The following is a 27,974-nucleotide window of genomic DNA, read 5'->3' as shown; positions in this document are numbered from 1 at the left end:
GGAGCAGCAGGAGGGAGAGGAATGGTCTTCTCTGCCATGTGGATCAGCTCCCTAGTGAGGGAATCGAATTTGTGCTGCAGAGGCTGAAGAGAGCTTCATGGTGCTGCGACTTAACCCCTTGTACTACCAGGGAGGCCCTTACATTCAACTTTCAATTAGACTTTATTACAATTAAAGTACACATAGACAAAAGTAGACTTTAATTTTTTTTTTAATTTGTTGTATCTATTTTACAAAGCAAAACACAGAATTCAAGTGGTACATATGGCACTTTCAAGGTGTATAAGATGAACACTTCAAGGCATTAAAATGGTTAAAATGATTATGGAATCTGCATGCTGTCTATACTCAGAGAGCAGGATAATTGGGTCAACAGGACTAATTTATGGAGATTATACAGTGGTGGTAGAAACAGTTTCTAGAGATAGTCCTTGGTCCTGCCCCTGACTAAATAAAATTTTTGTTGTTACTGAGTAAAATTTTCTATTTGCCCAGTTGTTGAAAAACCATTATGTGATAATAACATAATAGAAAAATATAAGAGAACAAAAATAACCCAAAATCAGAAGTACAGCCCAGCTAGATCCTCAGGAGACACTTTCAGGGATAATAAATGATCATAGAAGTTGAAGCCTTTGTGCCATGTTAGGGACTCTTTCCATTGCTGCAGATGCCTGTCCTGAGCAGACTGAAGGCGATGATGGCAAAGTAGACCATGCTCTTGAGAAGGAGGAGGACGTAGGTGTAATAGGCAGAGATGTATGCTAACTGCAGCTGCAGTGGCTCTAAGAAAAGACATGTGATTAGTTTCTCTTTTAATAATAAGACACATTAATAAGGGTGGGGTCACAATCGTTTATTTCTGATCGCCAACATTGATGTGACATCCCTGTACCACCAAAAACTCAAGTAAACATCTACAACCATCATCATCATCAACCACTAACAACAATCAACCACAACAGATCCAGCACCAGGATCTGCTGTTACAACCTCTGCTACATTCCTGTTGAGCATTCCAAAATAACAAGTAAGGTTTCATTTTTAATGAAAAATCGTAAGGGAAAAAGTTGGATAAATAGCGCTCAGTGATTCTTCACCCAGACCATATCTCTAAATAATAAGATTATACAGTCACTAAACAAATGCAGAACACTTATTTTGAAATCCTTGCTTGTAGCTCTTTAGCCTTATTACATTTTTACCAAATCTGTAAGATTATTATCTTTCTCCCAATTTTACAAATAAGATAGAGAGAGAGGGAATAAATTTGCATGATGTGACACATTTACTTAATAACAGAAACCGGATTTCTACTTCAACAACACAATGTTAAAGATATATTCCTGGCTACTCTGTAATTCTGCATCTCTAATTCTAATTGTAATATATATCTATACATCAGAAAATTAAGCTCAAATATAAAGCTGTAAGACTGCCTTAGAAGTCATTACACAGTATCATGCAATGATATCCCTAGGAATATGATGGAATATGATGGTGCAGATAGTGGACAGGGTAGGAGGTTTTAGTAAAGAGGTTATTACATAAAATGAAAGAAAGGCTAACCCAATAGCTCTAAAATTTTAAGAGGTTATGGCTCACTCATATGTCTTTCCTGAATGTCCCTCTTTCTGCCTACAATGTGATAGGATAATTGCACATAATAGCCTTTCACATTTTGCAAGAAATATATGATGGCAAGAAAGAATACATGACAGCAAGGCTAGCCAGACTGGATGCTCAACGAACCACAGGCTGAGTGAGTTTCTGCTGGGGAAATGTCCCTTTCACATGCTTTATTTTGATAGAGTCAGAATTCTAGCCTCATTAGCACTTGATATTAAAAGGGATTTCAAGAGATAATGTGCTCATTAATACCCTACCCTTCATCAAGTATGGTCCAGCGACCCCTTGATATATATCAGGGGAAGGAAGATCAAGGGCAGGAGCCAATGCATTTAGTCACTTTCTTGGTATATATGTAGGGAGAAGAGGATAGAAACTAGTACTGACACTGTGCCAGATAGAAGCAGAGATCCTAAGCTAGACATTCCACAAAGGTGACTATATCTCTTCAATAACTGAATTGGTTGTAATTGCCCTCATAGGCAGCTGAGAAATGTATTGCTCAGATAATGTAAGTTATTTGTCCATATTCATCTAATGAATAACAAAAGAACTGGAGTTTAAGTCAGATCTGGGATTCTCTGAAATCCATGCACTTACACCCCCCACCCCATTATGTCTCAGAGCTTTAACTTTGAGATCTTGCTCTATAACTATACCTTAGAGGAAGAACTGAGAAGTATATGAACTCTTGATCAGAGGCCTTGTGTGGAAACCCCTTAGCTAACCGTGACATGGTGCAAGGAATTTAATTAAATTTTATCTCATTGTCCTCATCTGCAAAGTGAGGCTAATGAAGAAATATTGGACCACTTCATAGGAGAATGATGAGAATTCAATAAGAAAATCATTCAAAGCACAGCTCAATGTCCTTTATAAGACGTTCTCTTTCTGTGCCACTAGCTATCAGCAACTGGCAAGGACAAAGACCTCAAAAATAATCTAAGAACAAGTTGATATCATGTTTTCTCATACATTAGGCACAAAAGTAACACAAGTGAATGAAGTCTTGTGGAAATACTTCAGACCATACAATTTTATACCCCAATGACAGTCATCTCGTAGCAAAACCGGCATTTACTGTGCTAAGATGCCTCCTAGGAAATGATGGATTGTTTTAAAGTATTGCTCATTGTAAAATGCAAAATCCAGCCATTTTCATATTGTACACCAGGCTACTTTAAAAGTTAAGTTGAACAGGAGAAAAATTATGCTATTGCATGTCGGGAAAGGAAGCATGTGGCAAAACTTACCGCTTTCATTTTTTATCACTTCAGAGCCATCTTCTTTTCCTTCCTTTCCAAGCACAGTGTTTGCATCATTGTTGGTGTTGGATACATGCTCTTTCGCTAGGAAAAAAAAAAAAAAAAGTGATTGACAGACACACCACTGTCTTCAAGGGTCAGTATCAAAATTTAGTTTATTTCTGGAATCCATACCAAAATCTAACCTGCAAAGTAAGGCCTTTCCAATTCATTGTGTCCCCTAATCAGACACATGATTTTTCTAGTGTGTAGAGTTTGTGGACATGACAAAGATATATATATTTTTTTCATAATAAAATGCATGTATCTTGCGTTCTTTTTCCCAGTCAAGTTTGGTTGAAAATTTGGATGAAAATTTTTCTCTCTCTTCAGAATCATTTCATTCATTTGTGCTTCCATTTTCTACTTTCAGCTCTTATCAAAACCAGAAACTAATAACAAAAAATCCTTTGGCATTAAAATGTTAACAGTAATGACAACAGCTTTGTTGCCATGAGATGCTCATGGAAAAAATTTTTTGCCGTTTAAGCCCCCTGTAAAACATTGGAAACTGACCTTCCTTCCTTTACGGAGAACATCACCACAGAACTTGTTATGCTTCTTATGTTTCCCTCATCACCAGAAAAATCCAGTAGGCACCTAAGCTCAGTCATTATCTGAAGTTTACACTTTGTATATTTATTTCCCCTCTGCTTCTTAAAAATAAGAAATTGAGTTTCATTTTGTAATCTTACTTTAGTTAAAGAAAGGATACATATATAATATATATGAATAAATTTATTGTGTTATATTTTTAAGCAGCAAGTGTTTTTTTCTGATATTATTTCATTTGGAACCTAATCAGGGTTGTGTTTGAATCAAATTTGATTAATGGAGAATTTAGAATCAAAGAAGGTAAAAGATTAATTCTGAAATTCAGACAAGAACACATAAAATCTCTTCTCAATTTTGTTAAGTGCTTCTCTCCTCCCACCTCTGCTTAAAAGGGGTTGTTAACAACTGGAAAAAGTACAGATTGATTCCTTTTAGGGACACTCTGGGGCCTTTGGTCTGCTGTGTTCATCCTCAAGTTTCTACATACTCAGTCTATTGAGTTCTGGGACCACTGCCAAGGGGTCATGTTCGATGCTCTCCTCAACCATGTAGATGTGCACAGCCTCTGCATAAAGGGACTCCTTTAGAATGTCATTCCTGAATTACTAGTGACCCTCAGTGACTAAGAAAAGAATATATTCTCTTAACTACATAGTCAGCCTCCTTGAGACAGTCCTTCGTCTTAGTGTGTTCACCCCACATCCCTGCCAGGCCAGGTACTCATTTACTGCAATAAATGTGTTTTGAGCTGCAATTACTAATGATTGGAAATACATTCATTAAGTTAAATAAAAGCATGTGTGTACACTTTGGCCTCACCCATCTTTAAGTTTGAAATAGTACCATTAGTTGGTACATAAGATACAAATCTGAAAAACCTAAGGCCATAATAAATCTGCAGGGCCAAATTATTCTATTTTTTGTAGAGACATGGTCTCACTCTCTCTGTAGAGCATGATTTTGTCAGCTAATAAATTGTTATTTATTGATTATATGTTGAATAGAGCAGGATTGATGTAAGAATGTCTTCTTGCTATTTAGAAAATTCCTGAAATATATATAATTGTTCTTATTTCCTGATCAATCAAGATCATCAAATTTGAATGCCATTTTGAACACTTATTGTATGATAAATTGCAAGATTCTTTCCATAGGAAAATCCAAAATAGTATCATTGTGACCTTAATTTTATAGATGATGAAACTGAAGTTGAGGAAGTAGGTGAATTTTTCCTTTTTTATATTTCAAAACTTACACTATTTTAATTCTGTAGGGTAGTAGAGGACAGTTATGTGAATGTTCAATGTAACATTTTAGAAATGTTTATAATTTTTGTTTTCATTAATACTTGACAGCAAGGTTGGGTATTGTCTTTAGGGAAGAGCAGGGTCCTGGGAGGTTATATGTCTATTTATATACATACCGTCATTTATTGGCGGAAAAGAAATCTCTTGATCTTCTTTATTAAACTCGTGTTTGACAACACAAACGTGTTCTTTATCTAGCGACGTTTCAGACGGAGTCAGCCAGCTGAATTTCATGTACGTGTCACCAGTCGCTATGGTCCTTCCCTGCTGTGATTTCAGGAAGTTTTTGCCATTCTTTTCTTTCCAATCTATCTTAATAACATCAGGGAAAAAATTCTCAAGAAGACAAAGATATGTTCCAGTTTTATGGAGGTTTTTTTCAGCAACTGAAGGAAGAAAAGCTGTGGGCTTAGGGGCAAAAGCTGAGCCAATTCTTTTATCTGTGGAGGAAATAGAGTAGCAATTAAAAAGAATTACTGGAGAAACATGAGTGTTATATTGTTTGCAAAAACCTAGGGTGGAGCGAAAGGAAAAAAAGATGCCACAGTAATAGTTCTTACCATTAAGTTGTCATTCATCCACAGTATTTTGTTGGAAAAGGAGTTCAAGTGTTTATATAACTTGTGCCCTAAGTCACAGATTTTAGGAGGCAGAGTCTGAATTAAAACCTGACCTTTGTTCTCTCTCCACATACTAACATTTATGTGAGTTTTAACTGCCCCATATCACGCTCCCAACATTGAAGAACACATTTATTTAAAAACTCTCTTTTGTTCTAGTTTAGTGGAAACTGTTTTCAAGGTGGATGATGGTGGAGATGGAGAGAAGACCAGATAACTTTGGTCATATCTTTATAGACTGTGGATTGCTTCAAAAATAATTACATTTTCCATCTTGTGAGTTTTATAACATATGCAAACACATTCTCATATTCTGCAACTCTGTGGAACATCACTCTTTACCTAATTGCTCTGAATGTTATCTTATTTACCATATAGAAGAATATAATTTTTTTAAAATCACCACAGTCACTTGTTTTAATGAGAATCTACTTCCAAGTGTACCTCTCAGTTCATCAAGTTGAACTTTGAGCTTCAACTGTGGTTCCCATGCCCTCTTAAAACAATAGAGTTCTCCTACTTGATTTCTAATATTATGAGACATTCAATTTCATATCTCAACCATTCCAAGTTTTTTAGTAGGACAACATTAAAGCTGACCTCCAAAGAATTTATGGCATAGATTTTAGAAGCAAAATAGCAATATTTCCAAAATTTATATTAAAATATATTATTTTCATAAATGTTCCTCTATTATAATATAGATACCTCATATTTTACTGCTATTTATTACATGTAATGTAGTATAATGTATCCAAATTTTCTTTCAACTTAGAAACTTGAATAAAAATCACATTTCATTTGCAATTTAATTTGAAATTTAATCAGAACCCCTTATTTTGCATCTATTTTCTCCCTGTTTGTATCTGCCCCTTGTGGATGGCTCCTGAGCTGTCTCACAACTCCATGATTATGTTTTCTTTTTCACCTACTGAACAGAGTGCCTATATAATTGGTCTGTTGTTACAAGTTACAGCTCCAGAGGTATTTGAAGGAGTAATGTCAAAATAGATCACAAAACACCATATGTTTACCTGTCACGAGAATGTTAGAACATTATGTGATGACACATTTGCTGTTAATTATTGAAGTTTTTGTATTATATGTTTTATTTTATATGTTAACAGAGATGAGAAAGCATACAAAAATAAAGAACGATGTGAAAAATTATTGAAATTTTAGATGTATGGATGCTTTCTAACTTGATTACTGATAGAAACTTGTATCTTCTACTAGTATTTATTTTGGGTAAGTTTGGAGCTAGTTTAATAATTCAGAGGTGTAATTTCTTATGAAGAGAATTAATTTTCTCATTTAAAAGAGTAGGAAATAATTCTTGAGGATTCTCCCTGGGTATCAAAACTCATGATTCTTATATTAAATCAGAAATCGATGTTTTGATTATGCTGTAAAATAATGATTTTACAATGTGCTTTTACTAATTTCATACATTCTGCTTTTAATGAAAATAGTATTTGTTGAATATAAGAGTAAGAGATTATGTATTTCTCCAACTTGTACTTTATTTTTTTTAGTACATGACGTAAAGCATGCATTAAATGCATTATATTATGCATTCAATTATGCATTATACTCACATAATTTTAGTCTCCAGCCAATAAATTAAATAATCTAAATTTATTGTTAGAAACGTATTTTTCTTCATAAGACTAGTTCCAATCATCTAATGAATCATCTAATGAAAATCAGTTGATATATCTAGAATTTTCTATATGTAACAAATTATTTTTACTTCTTATCCTTTTTGTTAGCTACATTATTTAAAAGTTATTCTTCTCTCTATAAAATGAATTTTGAACTTCCATAATATTCCCCAAGTAATATTTAACTAGATAATAATTATATAGTTAATGTCCATATTCTAAACTTTATCTCGCATATTTTTTCTTTAAATTTTCTTTCCTTTCTTTTTTAAAGGGATGCAAGTGTTTCTTTTTTTTTTTTTTTAAGATTTACTTATTTATTTATACAGGCACTGGGTACAGTCAGAGGAGCGGGAGGGTGAGAGAATTCCCCAGAGCCAGAGCGGGGAGAGAACAGGCAGACTGAGGAAGTACACTGCTGAGGGGAGCAGCCGGGCAGCTGGAGAGGTCTGCGCGCCATGTGGGACCTTCTCCTGGCTGCTGGGGATCAAACCGTTGCTGCAGAGGCTGCAGGCAGCTTTGCACCCAGCGCTCAATCACTGCGCCACCGGGGAGGCCCTCTTTAAATTTAAATTTTCTTTTTAAAAATTTATCAGCAATGTTGTTTTCGGTCAACATGTATTTCATAATGCATAGAGAGGAAACCAGATTAAAAAAGTAAATAAACTGTCCAATTCATTTATATGTATTAATTTTCATATTTCAATAACAATTTGAGTTCAATGTTTCAGTAGTTTACATTTCATTAAGATTCAACAGCATGAATTTTATATAAATTTACAAATGGCAACCATGTTTTCAACTGAACGTATATTTCAAACCTGCATATTAATATTGACTTGTGTTCCAGATTTTTCTTATTATTTTTTCAAATAAATAAGTTATGCCATAACTAAATGTAAATTTCAAATTTGTGTTATTTCTAACTATATTTAATTGATTTTACATCATTATATCAATCCAGTACCAGTTATGTGTTATTTCATTCACACTAACTCCTTTGATTCTCACAGAAACTGATCTGTATACATATTGTTATCCCATTTAATGGGATAGGGAACTGAGGCCAGAGAATAATTGTCAATATCACATAAGTAGAAAGTGGTGAAACCAGAGCTCCTGATGGGTCTGACTCCAAAGTCCTAGCACTTTTACAACACCCTTTCACCATCAGAAAAGGTAATGTGTCAACTCACAAAACTTGTCTGTAATAATAAACTTTGTTCTTAAGAGAAACAATTTCATAGTACCTACATATGTTATGTGTGGAACACTATACAATTTCACGTGTACATAAAGCCAAATCCTATTCTGAGAACTCCTCAATGTTTTCTATGACATACTCTATTGTAGGGATTCATTTTAAAAATCTCTTCTAAGGTTTCCAATCTAATCTTCTTCACATTCTGTTTGTTCTAAACATTTTACTATTAATTTAATTGCTTTTTGCTGTCCCTCAATTGCCTTGAAAAATATTACATTCTCTGCTACTTACCTGTAATAATAAGCTTTGTTCCATCACCGAATATTTTTCCATAACTACACAGTGATTCAACGCATATCAAAAACATCAGGCTAATTTAGTTTCACTGAGTTCTTCAGCTTCTTGTGGAAGTATGACTGCCTGCAATTTGAGATTAAGGCTCTGTTTCTGGTTTATTTTTTTCATGAGAAGTTATGTGGATGGGCAAATCAAGGAAATTAAGTTTGTCATACTTTATGTAAAAATAAGGGAACACTTGACTTTTTGTCTACATCACTGTAAGTTTATATACTGAACTTTCAAAACATGTCCTTTTATTCTACATAATTTCATTGGAAAATGATAGATCACCCTAAAATCAGTCTTATAATACTTTGGGCAATGCTTATAACATTCTAATCATTTTGAGAAGGAGGAAACTATTAGTCTTAGAAATTAACTTATTTTGCAACTACTGACCATTTGTTTGAATTGTAGATGAGATGGGAATTAATACATTGATCCATACTCCTAATTTCATAAAGAACTCCCATGTGTGGTAATTTGAATTCTGGAGAATTTACATGTGGTTCTCGCCCCATGTCCCAATCTTTGTGGTAGGATAGTTATATATTTAATTTCATTTATTCCTTACATTAGTAACTTAAAATGACATTGGCAAAATGAATGGGTAGAAATACATTAAATTTTATTTGTGATTATATTATAGTCACTTTAAAATTTATATTTTTAAAATATTTTGTATTTTCATTTGTGCCATATGGGAATGTGTTAATTAATATTTGTTAATAAAATATGAATCAAAACATATTTGTTATAGGATGATTATACAGTGTTAACCCACAACAAAAGTCCTTATCTTTTATTGCACCATAGCTTTCTAAGCTAATTTTTTATGATTTTTTTCCATTTTTTTATTATTTAATTTGAATGCTATGATTACACTGTGTGCGTAGTCAGCTTGGAAGAAGAGCACTGGAAGGCTTCACTTCTATTTACAAATTCACTTATTCATATGATCACAAATACCAAGGAAGCCACAATACAGCATCTCTTTCATTTTTTTCAGTGCTTCATCAATGTGAAATTTTTTTGAAAACTTTCATTTGACTGGATCTATTAAGCAAGGAAAATGCTTGAGAGATGGTCTCCCCCTTCCAGGAAAAAATTCCATCTTTTAAACTAATGAACAATGAGGAAATTTACTGAAATGAATTCAAAAAAAGGAGACCAGTACATGTAGAGATCCCGTTTGGGTATTTCTGCAGCTGTCCAATCATGCATTAGAAACACCTTGAGTTCAACAATTTTGTAATGAAGTTTAAGACGATTGCTATTGTTCTGTTTGTTATCAACTTTAATATTTCTGGAAATTTGAAGCCCATTCAGAAAGAAAATTGAATGGAATGATGTAAGACTGACTTGTCATTTTTGAGAACTAGCCTAAAAATAATCATAATTTGGGTATTTTAATAAATGCAAATTCAGCAGGACTGGAGTTTTTTGCAGCAGAGATGTATTTTCAGTGCCATGATCAGAAGCAGGAGAATTTTTTTCACACATGCTCAGTAACACAAATGATCAACTGTAACTGACTAGGTGGGTAATTGCAGAATCCATTTAAGAAATCAGGCTATGGAAAAATAAATATTCAGAATATAAACATGGCAATATTTCCAATAGCACATAGCAGCAAATTGTAATGCAAAAGTAATGTAATGTAATGCACATTGTAATGCAAAAGTCCCTGTTGAATCCCATAGAATCTAGTCATTTTATGTTGGGTAAATAACTGAACTCATTAAGCCTCAGTTTCCTTATCTTTAATAGAAGAGGACTGTTGAGGAATGACATAAAGCACTGAAACAATTTAACATGCTATCTGACCATCAATAATCATTGTATAATAATATTATTCCCCTTAATGGGATATTTTTTGGCCATTTTATAAAATTCTTCAGCAAACAAAATACATGGATGTTGTAAGCATTAGCTAGCATATAAATTAACAAAAGAAAAAATGCCCATGAATCCAAAACTTCATGCTAGTAATCACAGAAAAGAACATCAATCCCAGTTAATCAAGACTCTAGAATGCTTATCCACCAGACTAGAAGGTTTTTGAGTGTTGCTACTGTTTCTTATTCACCCTTATAACTAGTATGTAACACACACACACACACACACACACACACACACCTTGCTAACTGTCTTATCAATATTTGCTGGGAAATGAATGAACAAATGAGGATATAAACCACATAGTCTCTTTTCATGGAATTAGGTGATGAAATGACATTTTGAATTCAGAGTTTCAGAAACTGGTCAATTTATAGGCAATATAATGCGTGATAGTGGCAGAAATTTAGACTGGTCTCACTCTAACTTCCAGTAAACGAGAGTACTCAGAACAAGTAAAATGTATTCATGGTCTAAAAATAATAAGGCATTTCTTTCACTGGTGTTAAAAATGAGGTTGAATACAATCATACAGGTTTTGTAGGATATTGTTTAAACTCAAAAATAGAGAAACAATAACTAATAAAAATGTCTCTCAATTTAAAGACTGATTATTGATTATAAGATGAGTATCTTACAGCTTACAGTAATGGTATATAGATATGATGCCTCATATATTTTTAAGATAGTCTGAGTCTATCACTTTTGTGTGTATTTTCAAAAGTAGAACTTCAATCTGCTTACAAGCAAGAATATGAAGAAAACATTTATAGTTATTTAGTTTACATATGAGGTAAGCAGTAGCAGCAAAATTAGTAATCCTATACCAAGTCCACATACTTATTCACAAGCTTAGCAGAGATAGATAGATAGATGGATAGATAGATGATAGATAGATAGATAGATAGATAGATATAGAGATAGATAGATAGATAGATAGATAGATAGATAGATAGATAGATAGATAGAATCTAGATAGAATCCTCACTTGCTTTTTTTTTCTAAAGAGAACCTATCAGTCACTTATTATAGAGATAAAAATAGAAGAAAGTTCACTTACCAGGAGGAACTACTATGAGCTTAGTCCCTTCTCCAAATATCTTGATCCAAGCTGTTCTATCACACTGGTTACAGCTTCTACAAAAATCTCAGGGTTCCCCTAAGCACATGACTTGATTATCAGTTGAAACACATAATAAAGAAAATCTGACACTGAGTTTCTTTGGAAGCATCTGATAATTTACAATTTCCTCAGACAAATTGATGCAAATATCTGTTTTCCACCAAAGCAGCAATCATTGGAAATTGGTGATAGAAAATAGGAAACATAAGAGCAAGAAAAGCAGTAATGGTCAAACATTTTTATAAAATTACCAAGGAAAACTATTCATATAATTAAGACATTTTAATTTCCAGGTGTTCAATTATGTAAAACCTCTCAGATATTGCATCAAAGGAAAGTACCTTTTATTCTCACCAACACCGGGGCTGACTCACTTGTTATTTAAGAAAGGATTTCTGAAAGGAGGAAATGCTTCAGTAACTGAAAGTATAAATATACCAACATGAATACATTTAACAATATGAGCACAGTTCTCAGTTTTTTTCTTTATTGAGGTAACATTGGTTTATAAGGATGCATACCAAGTTTCAGGTATACAGTATTATACTTCAACATCTATAGGCTTTATATCATGACCATTACTAAAATTCTATTTTCCATCCACCTTTATACCACTGATATTTTTCCCATTTATCCACCCCCCCCCAAGGTTCTCCACTTTTAATAAAGTTGTATTTGCCATTTGGCAACATGATTATTTGCTCCTATCAAACAGAAGATCCCTTATTTAAACTAAAACTGAAAAAAAAATCCAATCTTCCGATATATTGACAGAAGAATATTGTTGGAGGCTTTTCTCTAATCTTAAAGCTGCTCCTCTTGGATCAGGGGTTAAAGAAATGTCCAAAAGGATCTGAATGGCCTTGCAAGTATAAAAGCAAAGTCTATCAGCAGGACAGGACCCAGATAGGTCACATGAGAGGATATGGGTCCACTCCAGTTTCCCTGATGCTGTCTAAATCCTAATAGCAAGCATTCAGTCCCCCCTAAAAATGGAAGTACCATGTGGTCATGTTGTACAAAAGCCCATTCACTGCAGCTCACAGACCATAATACAATGGCGGAAGAGGAAAGAACAGGATAAAAATTATGATTGGAAGGTTTCTTGTTTTTTTTTTTTTTTTTTTTTTACAAAAGAAGCATTCCAGATTATTATTAGCTGGAGCTGTAACTACCCTGTGCATCTGTTGCAGATGTTAGTGATGCACACTCAATCCCTTTCTGACACCTTGTCCTCTTTTTTTTACTATGGTAAGACCATGAGCAAAAATCATCAGGTCCTTTAGTAACTGTCTATTTGTCAAGAACTCTGAAGTATTTAAACAATACTATTAAAGAGTAGGTAAAGATTTTTAAATCTTTTATTAAATTTTCAAAATCTATATTAATATAAAACATATGAATATAAAATTTTATAAAGAAAGAAGTAACAAGATGGTGACAGAATGAAGATTTGTGGCTCAACTCCTCCCTATACCTTCAGCTAGATCAGGGCAAAACAAAGCCAATAACCCCTGAAGGAAAAAGTTATAACTATAGCAGATACCAGGAGTAACCTCCATATTAGAGAAGACCCCAGTGAATAGTGGAGCCAAACAAGTTGCAACTTGGGAGAGTTGAGTTGGCCCTAGATAGATAACCCATAAGACCCCACAGGCAGCAAATGGTTCCATAAGTCTCAAAGCAGAACTAGTATGTATCCCTGATATGGTAGACTCTAGAGAATCAGAGTCACAAACCTAATACCCCTGCCATGAGCCATAAGTCAGCCCCACAAAACACAGGCTTACCACCCCCCCCCCCATGAGCACAAACACCAGCACAAGCAAGGAGTACACCCTGTAAGTTGAAGCTCCATTCCCCAGGACTGCCAGTCATTGAGCCACCTCTCCAACAGCCACCAGCTGTGAGTCCCTGCTGCCAGATATGGAGCCCACCTGTCAAGAAGTCAACTCACCATTCACAGCCCTGGGGACCAGCTCCCAACAGCAGAGCCTGATCCCAACTGGAGGAAGTATTTAGTCCAGTTAGTTAAAGGGACAGAGTATGAGAAATGGCCTCATAAATAGTATGGGATTGATTATCCCTTGTATAGCAGAGACCAGTGCTGACTTCAATAAAGTTGACACTGAGGAGTTTCACCATACATTAAACAGGAAGTGGGTGGAGAGAAGTACCTGGGGATTGTGGGCTGGAACAGGGGATTCCAATGGCAGAGCTGTCAGATCATCCAGGAAAGCAGGAGTTGGGGGAGACCAGAGGATGCATGGAGGCACATACCTCTGAAGGAAGTGAAAATGTTATGGAGAAGCAGCAGTGCCCTACACCAGTTGGAATCTGGTAGAAAAAATAGGAGAGAAAGCATTCTGTTCTATAGTCTTCTTTCCGACACAATCTGACTCATTCTGACATTGTGAAGTACAACGAATGCACAGGAATGCCAAGTCACTCATCTCACACCCCAGAAAGGAAGGATATTGGGGTTACCGCAAGGACGAGCTAGCCACACTCATGCACACCAAGATTTGGAAATTTCCAAGTTCCTCCCTTACCCTACTGACTCAGCAACTACAAAACAAAGACCAATATATCTATAACTGAGCAAAGGCCAAAATACAGAAAAATCAGACAAAACATCACCTGCCATAAAAGTCAAATAGTTAACATTTGGAAATATGAAATCACAAAAGAGCATAACAATGCTAGCTGAATAAAACTCTCCAGAATCCATACATAAAAAGATGAAAGAATATATCTCCTTATCCGATAGAGAGGCCAGAACTTTATGATAAAGAAACTTAAAGAGATAAGAAGAAATCAGAAGATAAAGGACAACTCAAAGTCATATAAGAGAACTGAGAAAGCAAATCCATAAAAACTCAAGAGAATTCAGAAAAGTAATCAAAAAGTTCCAACAAATTTCACGAAAAAAGTTAATGAGCTCAAAAATCAAATCAATAAACAAATGACAGAAATTGAAGCTTAAAAAAAACACCAGGAAATCAGGAGGCAAAATTCTCAGTACATGAGATTAATGAATGCTAAAGAATGCTATGTCAGTAGAATAGATCCAATGGAGGAACAAACCAGTTACATCAAAGATAGTAATGCACTAAGGACCCCGTTAGAAAAAAGAGAGTTACAAGATATAATAATATGAATAATATACAATAATACATATAATAATAATATATCATATAATTATATATAAATATATATAAAAATATGTTACAAAATATTGCAAAACAGTAGTAGGAAGACACTTCAGTACCATTACATTAATGCACAGATGAACCAGACAGAACAAAAAAGAAGGCAATAATCATCTTTTATAAGGAATTAGACCAAATGATGTTAAAGGACATTTGTAGAGCATTTCACCTCCCAAAGTCTGAATATATATTCTTATCAAATGTACAAGGGACATTCTCCAAGGTTTACCACAGAAGAAATATCACTAAGTTCATGAATATTGAAATCATATCAAGCATTTCCTCTGGTCACAATGCTATCAAATTAGAAATTGACCAAAAAAAGAAAGCTTTAACCCAATAATATGCACAGACTAAACAACATACTATTGAATGACTAATGATTTAATGAGGATATAAAAGAAAAAATCTAAAAATATTTAGAGAAACAAAAATGAAGACACAACATATCAGAACATTAGGGATGCAGCAAAAGTAGTTCTCAGAATGAAGTAAATAGCAATGCAGACCCATATCAAGAAGAAGAGAGAGCTCACATGGAAAATCTAACTTTATACCTTAAGGAAGGAACTAGAAAAAAAGAATAAATGAAGCCAAAGGCTAGTAGAGGGAAGGAGCTAATAAATATTAGAGTGGAAATAATTAAAATTAAATAGGCAGTTCAGAAGGTTAATGAAAACAAAAGCTGTTTCTTTGAAAAATAAACATACTATACTAAACTCTATAGACTCACAAAAAAGGGAGGGGGGTTCTCAAATGAAATCAGAAATGAAACAGAGGTTGTAATAGACACCTCAGAAAAATGAAGATCATAAGAAACTACCATGAATGTCTTTATGCCAACAAATTGGAAACTACGCAAGAAATGGGGAAATACTTAGAAGCATACTACTTCTTGAGATTGAAAATAGAAAATTCTGGACTCCATTGAAAAACTATAAGAAACAGTAAATCAGTATAATGAAATGACAGCCTCAAAATCTATTTACAAAATTGGGTTTCACTCCTATGTAAATAACTACCTCAAATGGAAAGAAGTTATGAAAACAATCACATTTACAATAGTAGTAAATACCTAGGAATAAACCTAGCAAGCAAGTGAAAGAACTAGTCAATAACAAGAAGTATAGAAGACACAAGGAAATGGAAAAATGTTAGATATCCATGGTTAGGAAGAATTAACATTGTTGAAATGGCCATCCTACACAAAACAATATACTGATAAGATGCAATTCCTATGAAACTTTCACTAGAATTCTAAAGAATATATTAAACATTATTGAAATTTATGTGGAACCAGAAAACAGTATAGTCAAAGATATTTTGACAAAAAAGTAGAATTGGGGTATCACACTCCCAGACTTCACACCATGCTATAGTCTATAATTATCAAAATAGAATGTTATTGCAATTAAAGTTGACACGCTGACAAATCAAATAGAGATGAGATTCCAGAAACGAATTAACATTTATGTGGGTAATTAATCTACAGCAACAGAACCAAGGGTATACAGTGGAGAAAGGAAAGTATTTTTTAACAAATTTTATTGGGAAAACTATACAACCACGTGCAGAAAAATGAAAGTAGACCATGCACTCAGCATATACATAAATCAATGCAAAATGGATTAAATATTTGGACATGAGGCCTAAACCATAAAATGCATAAAAAACACACGCAAAACACTCCATGATATCAGTGGTGTCCTCAGGAATTCTAACAGCATGATAATAAAAGCAAAAACAACCAAGTATGGCTGTATCTAACTAAAACACATATATCATTAATGTGAAAAGACATACTATCAAGTAGGAGAAAATATTTGCACATTGTATATACAAGAAGGGATTAATATCCAAGATCTACAAAGAACTCATACAGCTATAAGAAGAAAACAAAGAACACAATAAAAAAAAAATGCAGAAACTTCTGTTTATTGAAGCACTACTTACAAAATCTAAGATATAAAAACAACCCAAATGCCCAAAAACAGATGAAAGGATCAAGAAGATGTGGTGTATATATATATATATATATATATATATATACACATATATATATATATATATATATATGCAGTGGAATACTACTCAGCAATCAAAAAGATAGACCCGAGCCCATTTGCAGCAACATGGATGTAATTGGAAGGAGTAATGCTCAGGAAATAAGTCAGAAGGAAAAAGAAAAACATTGGGTGGTTTCATTTATAGGATGAATATAAGGAAGCCAAACAAAGGGTAAGAAAAAAGACAAAACTTGTAGGCAAACTATAGATCTGAGACATACAGCAGGGGAGGGGGTGAAGAGGGATCAAAACATGGGAGAGAAGAACACAAGGGACCATGGTGACAGTTGAGAGGTGATGCAGTGATGGGAGATTTATGGAGACTACAATTGAGGGGAGAAATCAACTATTGTATAAAATTTAATGACCACGTAAGAAAATAAAAAAAGTTTAAATTAAAAAAACAAAGCAAAACAAAAAAACACACAGAAGAGCTAAATGGACACTAGTCAAAGCAGACACACAGGTGCCAATAGGCACATGAAAAAGTGTTTAACTTCATTTATCATCAGGAAAATGCAAATCAAAACCACAATTAGAAACCACCTCAACCCATGAAAATGCCCTATATCAAAATTAAACACTTACAATAAAAGTTGGTGAGAGTATGGGGAAAAAATAAACTTCATACACTATTTATGGTAGTGGAGAAAGGTTTAGCTCCTATGGAAAACAAGGTGAAGTTTCTTCAAATATTAAAAATAGATCTATTGCATGATCAAGCAATTCCATATTTTGTCATTTATCCAAAGATTGTAAAAATATTAATTAGAAGGGCTATATGCCCTCCTATATGCAGTACAGCACTACCTACATAGTGAAGTTATGAAAACTACCTAAGTGTCCAACAACAGAGGAATGGGTTAAGATGGTGTGGTATAAATACAGAATGGAACACACTCAATTATTTGAAAAGGATAAAACCTTGCCATTTTATGGCACTACATATATGAAATAGAGGATATTATGCTAAATGAAATACCTCAGAAGTAGAAAGACAAATACTGTATGATTTCACTCATATGTGGACTATGAGATACAAAGCAAAGGAATAGATAAACCTAAACCAAAACAAAAAAAAATGTAAACCAAAACAACGCTAGAAACATGACTGTAAAATTAAGGATAGTGGAGAGAGAGTGTTGAGGTGGGAACTAAGAGAGGCGGCCTAAAGTTTGTGTGTGTGTGTATATATATATATATATATAAAATTTGATAACCGTTTCCATCAAAATTAACAAGACAAGGCCTCCCTGGTAGCGCAAGTGGTTAAGATGCAACCTATGAAACTGTCCTCAGCTTCTGCAGCATGAGTTCTAGCCCCAGCCGGGGAGCTACCCACATGGCACAGCAGACCTCTCCTGTCTTGCCAGCTGCTCCCCTCAGCAGTGTATTTCAGTCAGTCTGCCTGTTCTGCTCCCTGCTCTCTCTCTGGTGAATCCTCTCACTCTCCCGCACCTCTGGCCTATACTCCAATTCTTATATGCATACATAAAAAAATCTTAAAAAAAAAAGCTAAATTAACAAGACAGTTTATTTTTGATCTATTATGTACAAGTTGGGGGTGGGATCCACTAGAAGTGTATTTTAAATTTTATTAGGAAGTAGAAATGTGAGATAATTGAAAAGTAATTTTTTAAATAGTGAATAGACATTTGGCTAGTAATCTTATTACAAAGCTTTTAGCATAATATGATAATAATGTGAGTAGAATGAAACATAAAGGATAAATACTCCAGGAGGATTTCTGTTTCAAGTACATGTTGATATTAAAATATGATTTGATATTTTTAAATATAGAGATATGATAGATTATTTTATTTTATTTTTTAAAAAATTATGCATACAAGAACTGAGGTACAGGCCAGAGGTGCAGGGGTGAGAGGATTCACTAGAAACAGAGTGGGGAACAGAACAGGCAGATCTACTCATATAAACTGCGGAGGGGAGCAGCAGGTGAGACAGGAGAGGTCTGCTGCGCCATGTGGGTATCTCCCTGGCTGGTGGGGGATTGAACTCGTGCTGCAAAAGGTGTGGATTGCTTCATAGTGCTGTGTCTTAACCCCTTGCACCACCAGGGGGGCCCCATGATAGATTTTTTTTTTGAGATTTATTTTTATACAAGAATTGGGGTACAGGCCAGAGAGGAACTGGAAGGTGAGAGGATTCACTAGAGACAGAGTGGGAAGTAGAACAGGCAGAAGGACCTAAATACACTGCTGAGGGGAGAAGCAGGAGAGACAGGTGAGGTCTTCTGTGCCATGGGGGTATCTTCCTGGCTGGCCAGGATTCGAACCAGTGCCACAGAGACTGCAGACAGATTCACAGCACTGTACTCAACCCATTGCGCCACCAGGGAGGCCCCATGATAGATTATTTTAAAGCTGAGTTTGGAGTATTGATTATTTGTTGGGAAATAGAAATAGCGCTCAACCTCACACAATATAAAATAGGTTCCATGTAGATTGAAATTAAATTAAAAATCATCTAGAGATGTGAACTAGTAGAACATTTACAAGAAAACTGTCCATTTGGGGATGTTACTTGGAATTAAAAGAATTTAGGAATCAAGTTCACATAATACTTAATTTTTAAGAAGGAAGGATTTTAAGTACTTTTACTTTTTTAGAGTATTTCAAAGATCATTTCTTTAAAAAATGAATAAATGGTGAGGACTTATTGAATTTTATGGAGGAAAATGATGAAATGTATGAGCATAATGGTGGGATGGTCATTCAGCAGTATTGGTGAAATGAACAAACTTCAGAGGTAGTGGCCATAACCCACCAAGTATCATCCCAGGACCCATGGTTTTACAGTGACAGTGGGCATTGATAAAGGACTTGTGCAATAAATACTAAGAGTTTAGTTAGAATTCTTTTTTTTTTCTTTTATTTATTTAGTTAGTTTAGTTAGAATTCTTATAGGTTCTCATGTGATAAAAAAATAAAATGACCATTAAGCAGGTGAAAAGTGAAGAAAAAGACAAAATCACAGATATCAGATCAAATTCCAGTTCTTCCACTCTGGAGATACGTCCTTGATGCAATTCCATACCTGCAACTTCCTCATCTCCAAAATGAAATGATATTATCTGTTTTTCAATGCATTTGCAAAGTCAATATAACATGTTTCTAAAACAGGTGAAGCAAAAGTTCAGGCACAGAAAACTTACTTTCTAAGAATAAACAAACATTTTATCTTATGTACAAGAATCAGCTATTTATCTTCTAACCCTGACTCATGCAACAAAAACTCACCTGCACACCGTCAACTCAGCATGTTTGATGTGGCCAACTGAGGAAACATATTTTACATCAGAGTAAAGATTGAAAAACTAAAGATAAAAAAAACAAGCAAGTCTTATGAAGTAAAACAGAATTTTCCACCTTTCTTGCATCCTTCCCACTTCAAGAGCATCGGGTCATGCTTTGTGTGCTTAGGGTGCTCCATTGCATGTGCAAGCACCAGTGTTTGCCTAGTGCATGGGGGTGGGCGTTGGACATGGTCATAAATTTCACCTCCAGAGCAACAGTTGAAGCGACCATGGTGTCCAGTGGGGAGGGGGGACACCATGAGGCAGAGCAGGTTGTACTTGAGGGCAGAGAGCATCCAGGCCAGTGTCCTCTGGGTCTTCACACTGTATTGGATCCACGTGCACTGGATCTGCACAGTGGGCCCCGCAGCCACCTTCCTCATCTCCTGACCCAACTCTGTTTCCCCCATGGTGACTGGAACTAACATCCTAGAAGGCAGTGGATGATGTTAGGTAGAATGTGGAGATTTACAGATGTAAGCCCAGTGACCTTCTGAACAGGGGCTGTTTGGAGTTAGGAAAAGATCAGAGAAGCCATTAAAGAGTTTAAAGAGCCAGATACAAGCAGGCTGATGTCTCTTTGGGCCGCGTTACTGTGCTCTGATTCCTGTGTTGTTGTTTGCTCTGGTCAGTTTTCCATGTGTCAGCTCAGATGCTCCTGAAGCCTAGATTAGCTCCTACTTGCTTCTGCTCATATATAGTCCTGATGCTCTGCTTCTGATAAGCAGACCTGCTCTTCATTCCTTGCAGCAGATCCTGCTTAGTCTGGCTGAAATGGGCCAGTGGCCATTTTCTCACAGGCAGCTCCTGCTTCCTCTGCTGAGTAGCCAGGGGCCATCTTGCTCAGTGGATCCTTGCTTGGAGTTGGGTCTCTAAACCATGGACACTGGCTGGGTAGGAAAGACTGCAGGCAGCCGTGTGCCAGCCTAGATGCACTCTCTCACTATTCAGATACTCTTAATTTATTCCTTGTCTCACTCTCTATGTAAAAAAAAATAATTGTAATTTTCGCTTACCCCATGTATTGCTTTTGACTCCTGACCTGTAGTCACAAGTGCACGCAGGTGAGGACCCACCAACGTGGTCATCACTTTCCTCTGTAGTTACTCGGTTTCAAATTACTTGTAGTTTTGCATCATTTCTTCAGATTTGATTATATCATACTTAACAAATTTTAACTTAATTTTGGTAGATCATCAAAAGCTATGAAGCTCATGTTTCATTTAATAGTTTGCTTGCTATCTTAAAATAAAATGATAATTTGTGCATTTTAGCCACAATGATTTCAATCTAGAAATCATTGACTTGTCATTAAATTTAGTACTAGAGTGAATTCTGATGAGAAAACTAGCTAAGATTATTAAAACAGAGGAAACCTCTTATCTGACACATGCAGGAGATAAAATTGCATTCTATCTGGGAGCATACAGCTTATACAGCCTCACACAACACACATGATTTTCCCCACTGCTTACATGATATCAGATATGCTTCCTTCAAGCACAAAGATGTTTCTATAAGCACAATCTTATATCTAAGAATTGGAAAGTTCTGGGTTTACTTGTTTATAAAAACCCAGGCCAGTGCTTGGGAGAGGCCAGGTCATTTCCTTTCAAGCAAACTTTACCCTTTAGCAATTCCACCATCTGTCTTCCTTCTGAACATGATGATCTTCTAGTCTCTTGGGGCTTCTTTGGCACTTTGGGTACTTGACATGACACTATTCAGATATGTCTTAATTTATGCAGCACCTACAGAAAAATATGTTGGATGAAACTCTGTGTTTTTGATTGCTTATTCAGAAATGATATTGTAGTGACAGGAAGGGCACAGAGAAGGTTTTCTGTGATTGGAGCAGATGGGTAAAGGAGAGTCCTGGAGCCCTCATGGCTTTTGCAGGGCTTTATTGGGATTTACCAGGTACACAGCAGGCAGGGGTGGCAGGAGGCCGGGAAGCTGGCAGGCCTCCAGTCCCCGATGAATCTTCACACTTTCTTGGCTCTCCTGCATTCTCTGAGGCCTCTGCTACTCTGCTGGTTCTCTTCCAGTCTCTCTTTTGCTCTAGCTCTGCTGGCATCTCCGTGACGCAGCCCTTATAAGCCCAATCTCTCAGCCAGGTGTGCCCAGCTATGCATGCCCACACCCTAGTCCAGGTGTCCGCCATCAGGAATGCATTTAATCTAATGGTAGGAGGGCAGGAAAACCTGACACTTTGCTTGCTTACAGATATACATAGAAGAAGCTTGTGTAAGGAGCATGGGGAAAATGGCATTAAATCAGGCTTTTTTTCCCACCTTCCTGTCACTGGCCTCTACAGCGGTCACCTGTGACTTTGCTATAATTCCACATTTGACTGACCACACATGATATCGTGTTAGTGCAAGAGGCACTTGGTAGCATGAGCACCAGCCCCTGTAATCATGGACACACAGGCCAAGAAGCAGGAGAGCATGAGCAACGGGTGCACGTGCTTGTAAGAAGGGATGCCCAGGCTCAGAGATTATTACCAGGCGAGACTGAGTTTGGCAACATGAGATGAGGTGAATTTCCTCTGGATGGCCAGACAGAGAAGAAGAAGTAAAAGGTTTTGCATTTTAAAATTTATTTTATCTCTATTAGCCTCAAATTGTGAATATTCATGTAGAAAAATGAATATGACATTGCAAAAGTGCTGTGATGATTGTAGACGGTGAGCTATCACCAGCACATTGCCTGCCATGGAATGATTTTCTATTTGTGTCTGATACATATATTTCATTTTAGGTCACATCTCCACAGTAATAAGCTCCCTTTCTGCAGGAAGGGAGGCTCAGAAATGGGCATCCAGATGTTGGGACTCTGTGGTGCCCATATTGGGAAGGATGTGGGTGGGCACAGACCTGATGTTGATTTTTGTGTAGGTTATGGTGGTGGTTTTAATGTTGTGGTCCCAGCTGGCACAGTAGTATATGGCCTCATCTTCATTATCTAAGTAAATAATTTTCAAAATTGAAGTGGAAGTGCGCGAGTCTTTGCTGGCTTCAAGTTTGATATTATCACCTATTTTCTGCTGAGCAGCTTTCGTTGTTGATTGCACATATATTAGATGTTCTATATTCTGGCCAGGTTTCTGTTGGTACCAGTGTATGTAATCACTGTTAAAGCTACCAGAGGACACCTTACAAGATATGTAGGCAATCTGATGTCTTCCCCTGGAAAGTGATATTTTAGGTTGCTCCAACTTTAACTGACAAACACCAACTGCAAACAAAGAAGTGAACAAATGATATTCAGCTAAAGAATTTTCTCAGTGTCTCCTGTTGACTGAAAAGACAACATCCCCAGACATTCATGAAATAGATTTGTGCCCTCTCATTTATATACGGTCCATCTTTTTTTTTTTTTTTTGAGCTAAATGCAGTGGTTAGTAATCACATGACAGACAACATGGTTCACAGTGTCTAAAATATTTGTTATCTGATCCTCTACAGAAAAATTATCATAGCTGCTGTGCAAATGGGATAAAGGAATGAGTGGATAACTACAACTAACTTTCAAGAAATGATAGAACATATTGATAAATCTGGCTACATGAGGATGAAAACAAATCTTGCATGTCAGTCTCCCATAGACTGTGGAAAACTCACATGCCCAGAGGGAAGAGAAGATGACAGCTTCCAGAAGAGGCATCCTGTTGGCTGGCTGACTCCCAGGGAGAAGTTGAGAAACTGAGGTCCCTGTTAGCAAGAAAACTAAAGGCAGTGGGAGGAGGGTTGGGCTGGTTCTGGTGTCTCACAGGAAATGGTGACTGATAGGTTGCTGAGGTTGTTCATGATCTGCTACAGACATGAATATCTCTGAGACTTCCTGAGCTCCATGGTACTGACAGATCTAATAAGAGTGCTCAAAATCTGCAAATAATCCGATGGATGAAATCATATTTCCTGAGATAGGAGAGGGGTTTGACTTATACGCATTGACGTTTATGATCCAACCTCGTGAAGACGTACCTGCTGTGCTCAATCTCTTGTTGATCTTTCTGCAATGTACCAGTGATTTATTTAGGGCTTGAGTATGAAGACATTTTTTCCTGTATTACAAGAAAACAAATTCAGAAACTGCAATATCTCATCAATATTTTTTAATGTGCCACATGCACATACTCTGGGCTATTTTTATTTTTTTTTTAATTAGGAGATATTACCACACAGATTATGACTGAGAGAAATCAAATTTCACTTAAAACCTGAGAGCCTCCAAGAGTGGAAAAGACCTTAGTTGCTGGAGGTTTATGAGGAAGAGCAAACAATTAATAAAGCTTCTCCTCATGCAGAATCTTGGAGAGTCCCTTAATCTTTATATCACATGCAGGGGAACTGTCAAAGCAATGTGTATTTGATATGACTGATAAGCGTTAAAATTCATATGGCATCTAATACCCACTGAGGATGAGGTTGTTGTCAGGAATTGTTACAGAAGTTTTTTTTTATTGTTTTATTTAATTCCCTCAACAGTCTTGTGATATTGCTATTACCATTAAATAAGCAAGTACAATGTAAGAGACAATATTCATTCAAAGACATAGTACTGAAAAATACAATAACTCAAATAAATAATTGTTGCTCTTAGAGAATGAATAAGATGAGGTATTAAAAAGGACATAAAGTCTCCCATCATTCACTTTTACTTTGAATTATCTCTGCATAATAAATTTAGAGTTACTTGGTATTTTATTTTATTTTATTTTTAGATTTATTTATACAAGCACTGGGTACAGTCAGAAATGCGGGAGGGTGAGAGAATTCACAGAGCCAGAGAGGGGAGCATAACAGGCAGACTGATGGTGGACACTGCTGAGGGGAGCAGCGGGCGGCAGGCGTCACGTGGGACCCTCGCCAGGTGGCCAGGGATCGAACTGGTGCTGCAGAGGCTGCGGGCAGCTTCTCTGCCCAGCGCTCAACAGCTGCGCTCTACTTGGTATTTTCTATAACCCTACTTGGTATTTTATGTATAAGTATACATTGCTCACAAGGGTCTACATGTTTGACTTTATTATCTATTATTTTATATAACTTATTGTGAGCAATATTACAGGTTTTTAAACAATCTAATTAAATTTTATTTTGTTGACCAAAGAAAATTAAACACTGTTTTATGCCACTAAACCCTATTTGACATCAGCTGAGTTTTCAATATTCTTGGACCTCAATTACAAATGTGTAGCTCACATATCTATGTTTTCATATCTTCTAGAGAGATTAGGAGGCTTACAGTGTGATGTCACATGAGGGTAATGCAGAAAACACTCACATATCAAACCTGATGTTTCTGAGTCTTCAGCATTATTATCAATTCGTAATACTATTATTATCAGAAAAGAGAAAATTACTTCATTAAATATATTTGCAATAGAACTATAACTATCTTATAGGAAAATATGTAAAGTTGTTCAAAGTACATGAAATAATAAAAATATCTATTTTTCAGTAATAATCATCCTTAAAATTTTAGAGAATCACTTCCTCCTTTTTATTCCTCTATTAATGTAGCAATTTATATTTTAAAAGGTTTTCATATACTCACAAGTTTGTCTATATATTATGAACATTTTGTAGAACTGGGGAAATAGTGGGAGTAGGTGGATTTGGAGCAGGGAACGGTGGGATCCAACGGGACAATGTGGAGGATTATTGGGGCTCGTGTGGTAGGTGCGGTGGGAAATATACTCACTTGGCAGGGGAGATACCATGATTATGAAAATATGCACTTGTAGAGGCTGAGATAAACTTGTAGCCCCTAGAGCAGATATAATGACATACACACATTACCTCAATCAACATAATTGGCAAATAAAATTCTATTGTTCATAAAAAGTTCTATTCAAAAAAATTATTAATAAACCCAGAAAAGATTCTCAATGGCAGCTGAGTAGTATATCCTTGGAATGCAATGTAATTCAACTGACTCTTTCTAGTCACCATTTAACCTACATTAAAGAACTGGCAGGGATTCATACTTTAAGGCACGAATATAGGGGAATGCACAGAACACACCTCACTTTTGCGTCTCCTTTGGGGACTAGATGCCCCCTGTGAACAAGGCAGCAGTGATGTTGACAAATCCATCTGTGCACTCCTGTCTGAACAGGACCTGTACTCAGGTCTTTTTGTTTCCCTCAGGTCCTGCTCTCCACATTAGCTTCTCTTAAAGTGAAAGTAGGCAGAAAATCCACAGATAGATTCCAGAAATCAGTCTTGACACACACTGATGGATGGCTGGTCAGGATACATGGACAGGTTAGAATCACAGAAGGTGTGCAACAGAGTAAGGGGAGGAAGTCTGGCAGGCTGTCTCCATGTCAGTCTTTTCTGTGAACCTCCTTTCTAAGCCTTGGAAACTGTCAAACAAATAAGGAACGTGTGTGGCACACATGCAAATTGCTCTCAGTGTTCTTCCATGGGGTGCCTAGTGTGTACTATATAAAAAGAATGCAGGCATCAAAGGACATTCTTTTTTTATATACTTAATTTAGAGGTGGCTTCATAAAACAATAGAATAGTTATTTTTTTTTGCAAGGCAAATTTATTAGATGGACATTTAGGTACTTGGAGAAAATACTCAAATCCTGGTAGTGTGATGGTATATAAAATGATGAATTAGCAAGTAGCCCAAGAGTTATCTTTGTTTTCTCCCTGGGGTGAAAACAAGGCACAGCACTTCTTATTTTCCTCACAGCAAGAGGATGGTGTCTGCATCCAGGTGACCTGAGACCAGCACTGCTCTGCCAAGGACCAGCTGTGTGATTTGGACAAGTTCCTGAGACACATGGTTTCACTCACTGCATGAGTTGAAGAGTTAATAACAGAGGTGGTTTCATGCATATGATGAGAGATAAAGGCGTGTTGCAAACAATTGTGAACACTAACACACATTAACTTACTCGCTGTTCTTCCTAGTCATTTCTCTTTTCTCTATTGGCAGAACCTATGGACCAATATGGGGCTCACTTAATGATCCCAGTGGAGCTTGATATAACCGAAGTGCTCCTTCAGGTGATGTATTCTGCCTGAGACTGTGACACCATATCTTCAGCACCCCAACAAGATTTGAAATGACTGATTCTCAACAATAGAATCAGGCAATCTGACCATATTTTTGGTAACAAGAGGGATGGTTAGGGTGGTGTTGGAGTATGTTTACGGGAGATAACTTAGGGGCACCCACAATCCTCAAGAAATTCCAACTGACTACTTGAAGGATGTAGTCAGTTAAAAATGAAAGTGCTTTTTTTGATGTTGTTTCACAAATTGGCCAAAAATAATTAAAAATATGGGCTCTGAGTTCAGAGAGTCATGGCTTTTAAGTATGAAAATCAATTTTTATATGGTGACAATGAGCAAATAACATAGTCTCTCCTGTATTTAAATGGCATGTTTAGTTGTTTCTTCCCTGAAGGGCCCCTGTATGGTTAAAGGATGGCCTAGAATGTAGTAGAAACTCACCAACTCCCTGTTCCCTCCACATCTGACCTCTCTGCAGGGCAATAGGATCCAGGTGATTGTCAATGCTTTTATGTGTTTTGTCAGCATTTTTTAAAGAGTTGCCAGAGTAGGTGGATGTTGTTGAGGGTTGTATGTGCTAAACACCATTCATTCATCTAAGCCCAAAACTCTAGGAGACAGTGAGCTGTAACCTCATTTTCAGATAAAGAAATGATGGCAAAAAGATTCATGTAGCTTTCCCGAGGCCACATGATA

General features: G+C 36.1%; 1 gene segment (V, D, J or C); it reads right to left on the bottom strand.

The window, feature by feature from the left end:
* Window positions 1-645: 645 nt before the first annotated feature.
* LOC119250004 (T-cell receptor gamma chain C region C10.5-like) lies at window positions 646-23,907 on the bottom strand. The segment is given in 8 exon segments: window positions 646-785; window positions 2,883-2,912; window positions 3,976-3,990; window positions 4,912-5,235; window positions 8,575-8,618; window positions 18,498-18,502; window positions 23,159-23,478; window positions 23,865-23,907. Coding segments are annotated over 8 exon segments (921 nt in total).
* Between the last annotated feature and the right edge of the window lie 4,067 nt (window positions 23,908-27,974).

The sequence above is a fragment of the Talpa occidentalis genome, unplaced genomic scaffold, assembly GCF_014898055.3.
Source record: "Talpa occidentalis isolate TD23 unplaced genomic scaffold, MPIMG_talOcc4v2.1, whole genome shotgun sequence".
Classification (NCBI taxonomy): Eukaryota; Metazoa; Chordata; class Mammalia; order Eulipotyphla; family Talpidae; genus Talpa; species Talpa occidentalis.
Note: the sequence above shows the minus strand (reverse complement) of the source record. Positions and strands in the feature narration are given on the sequence as shown.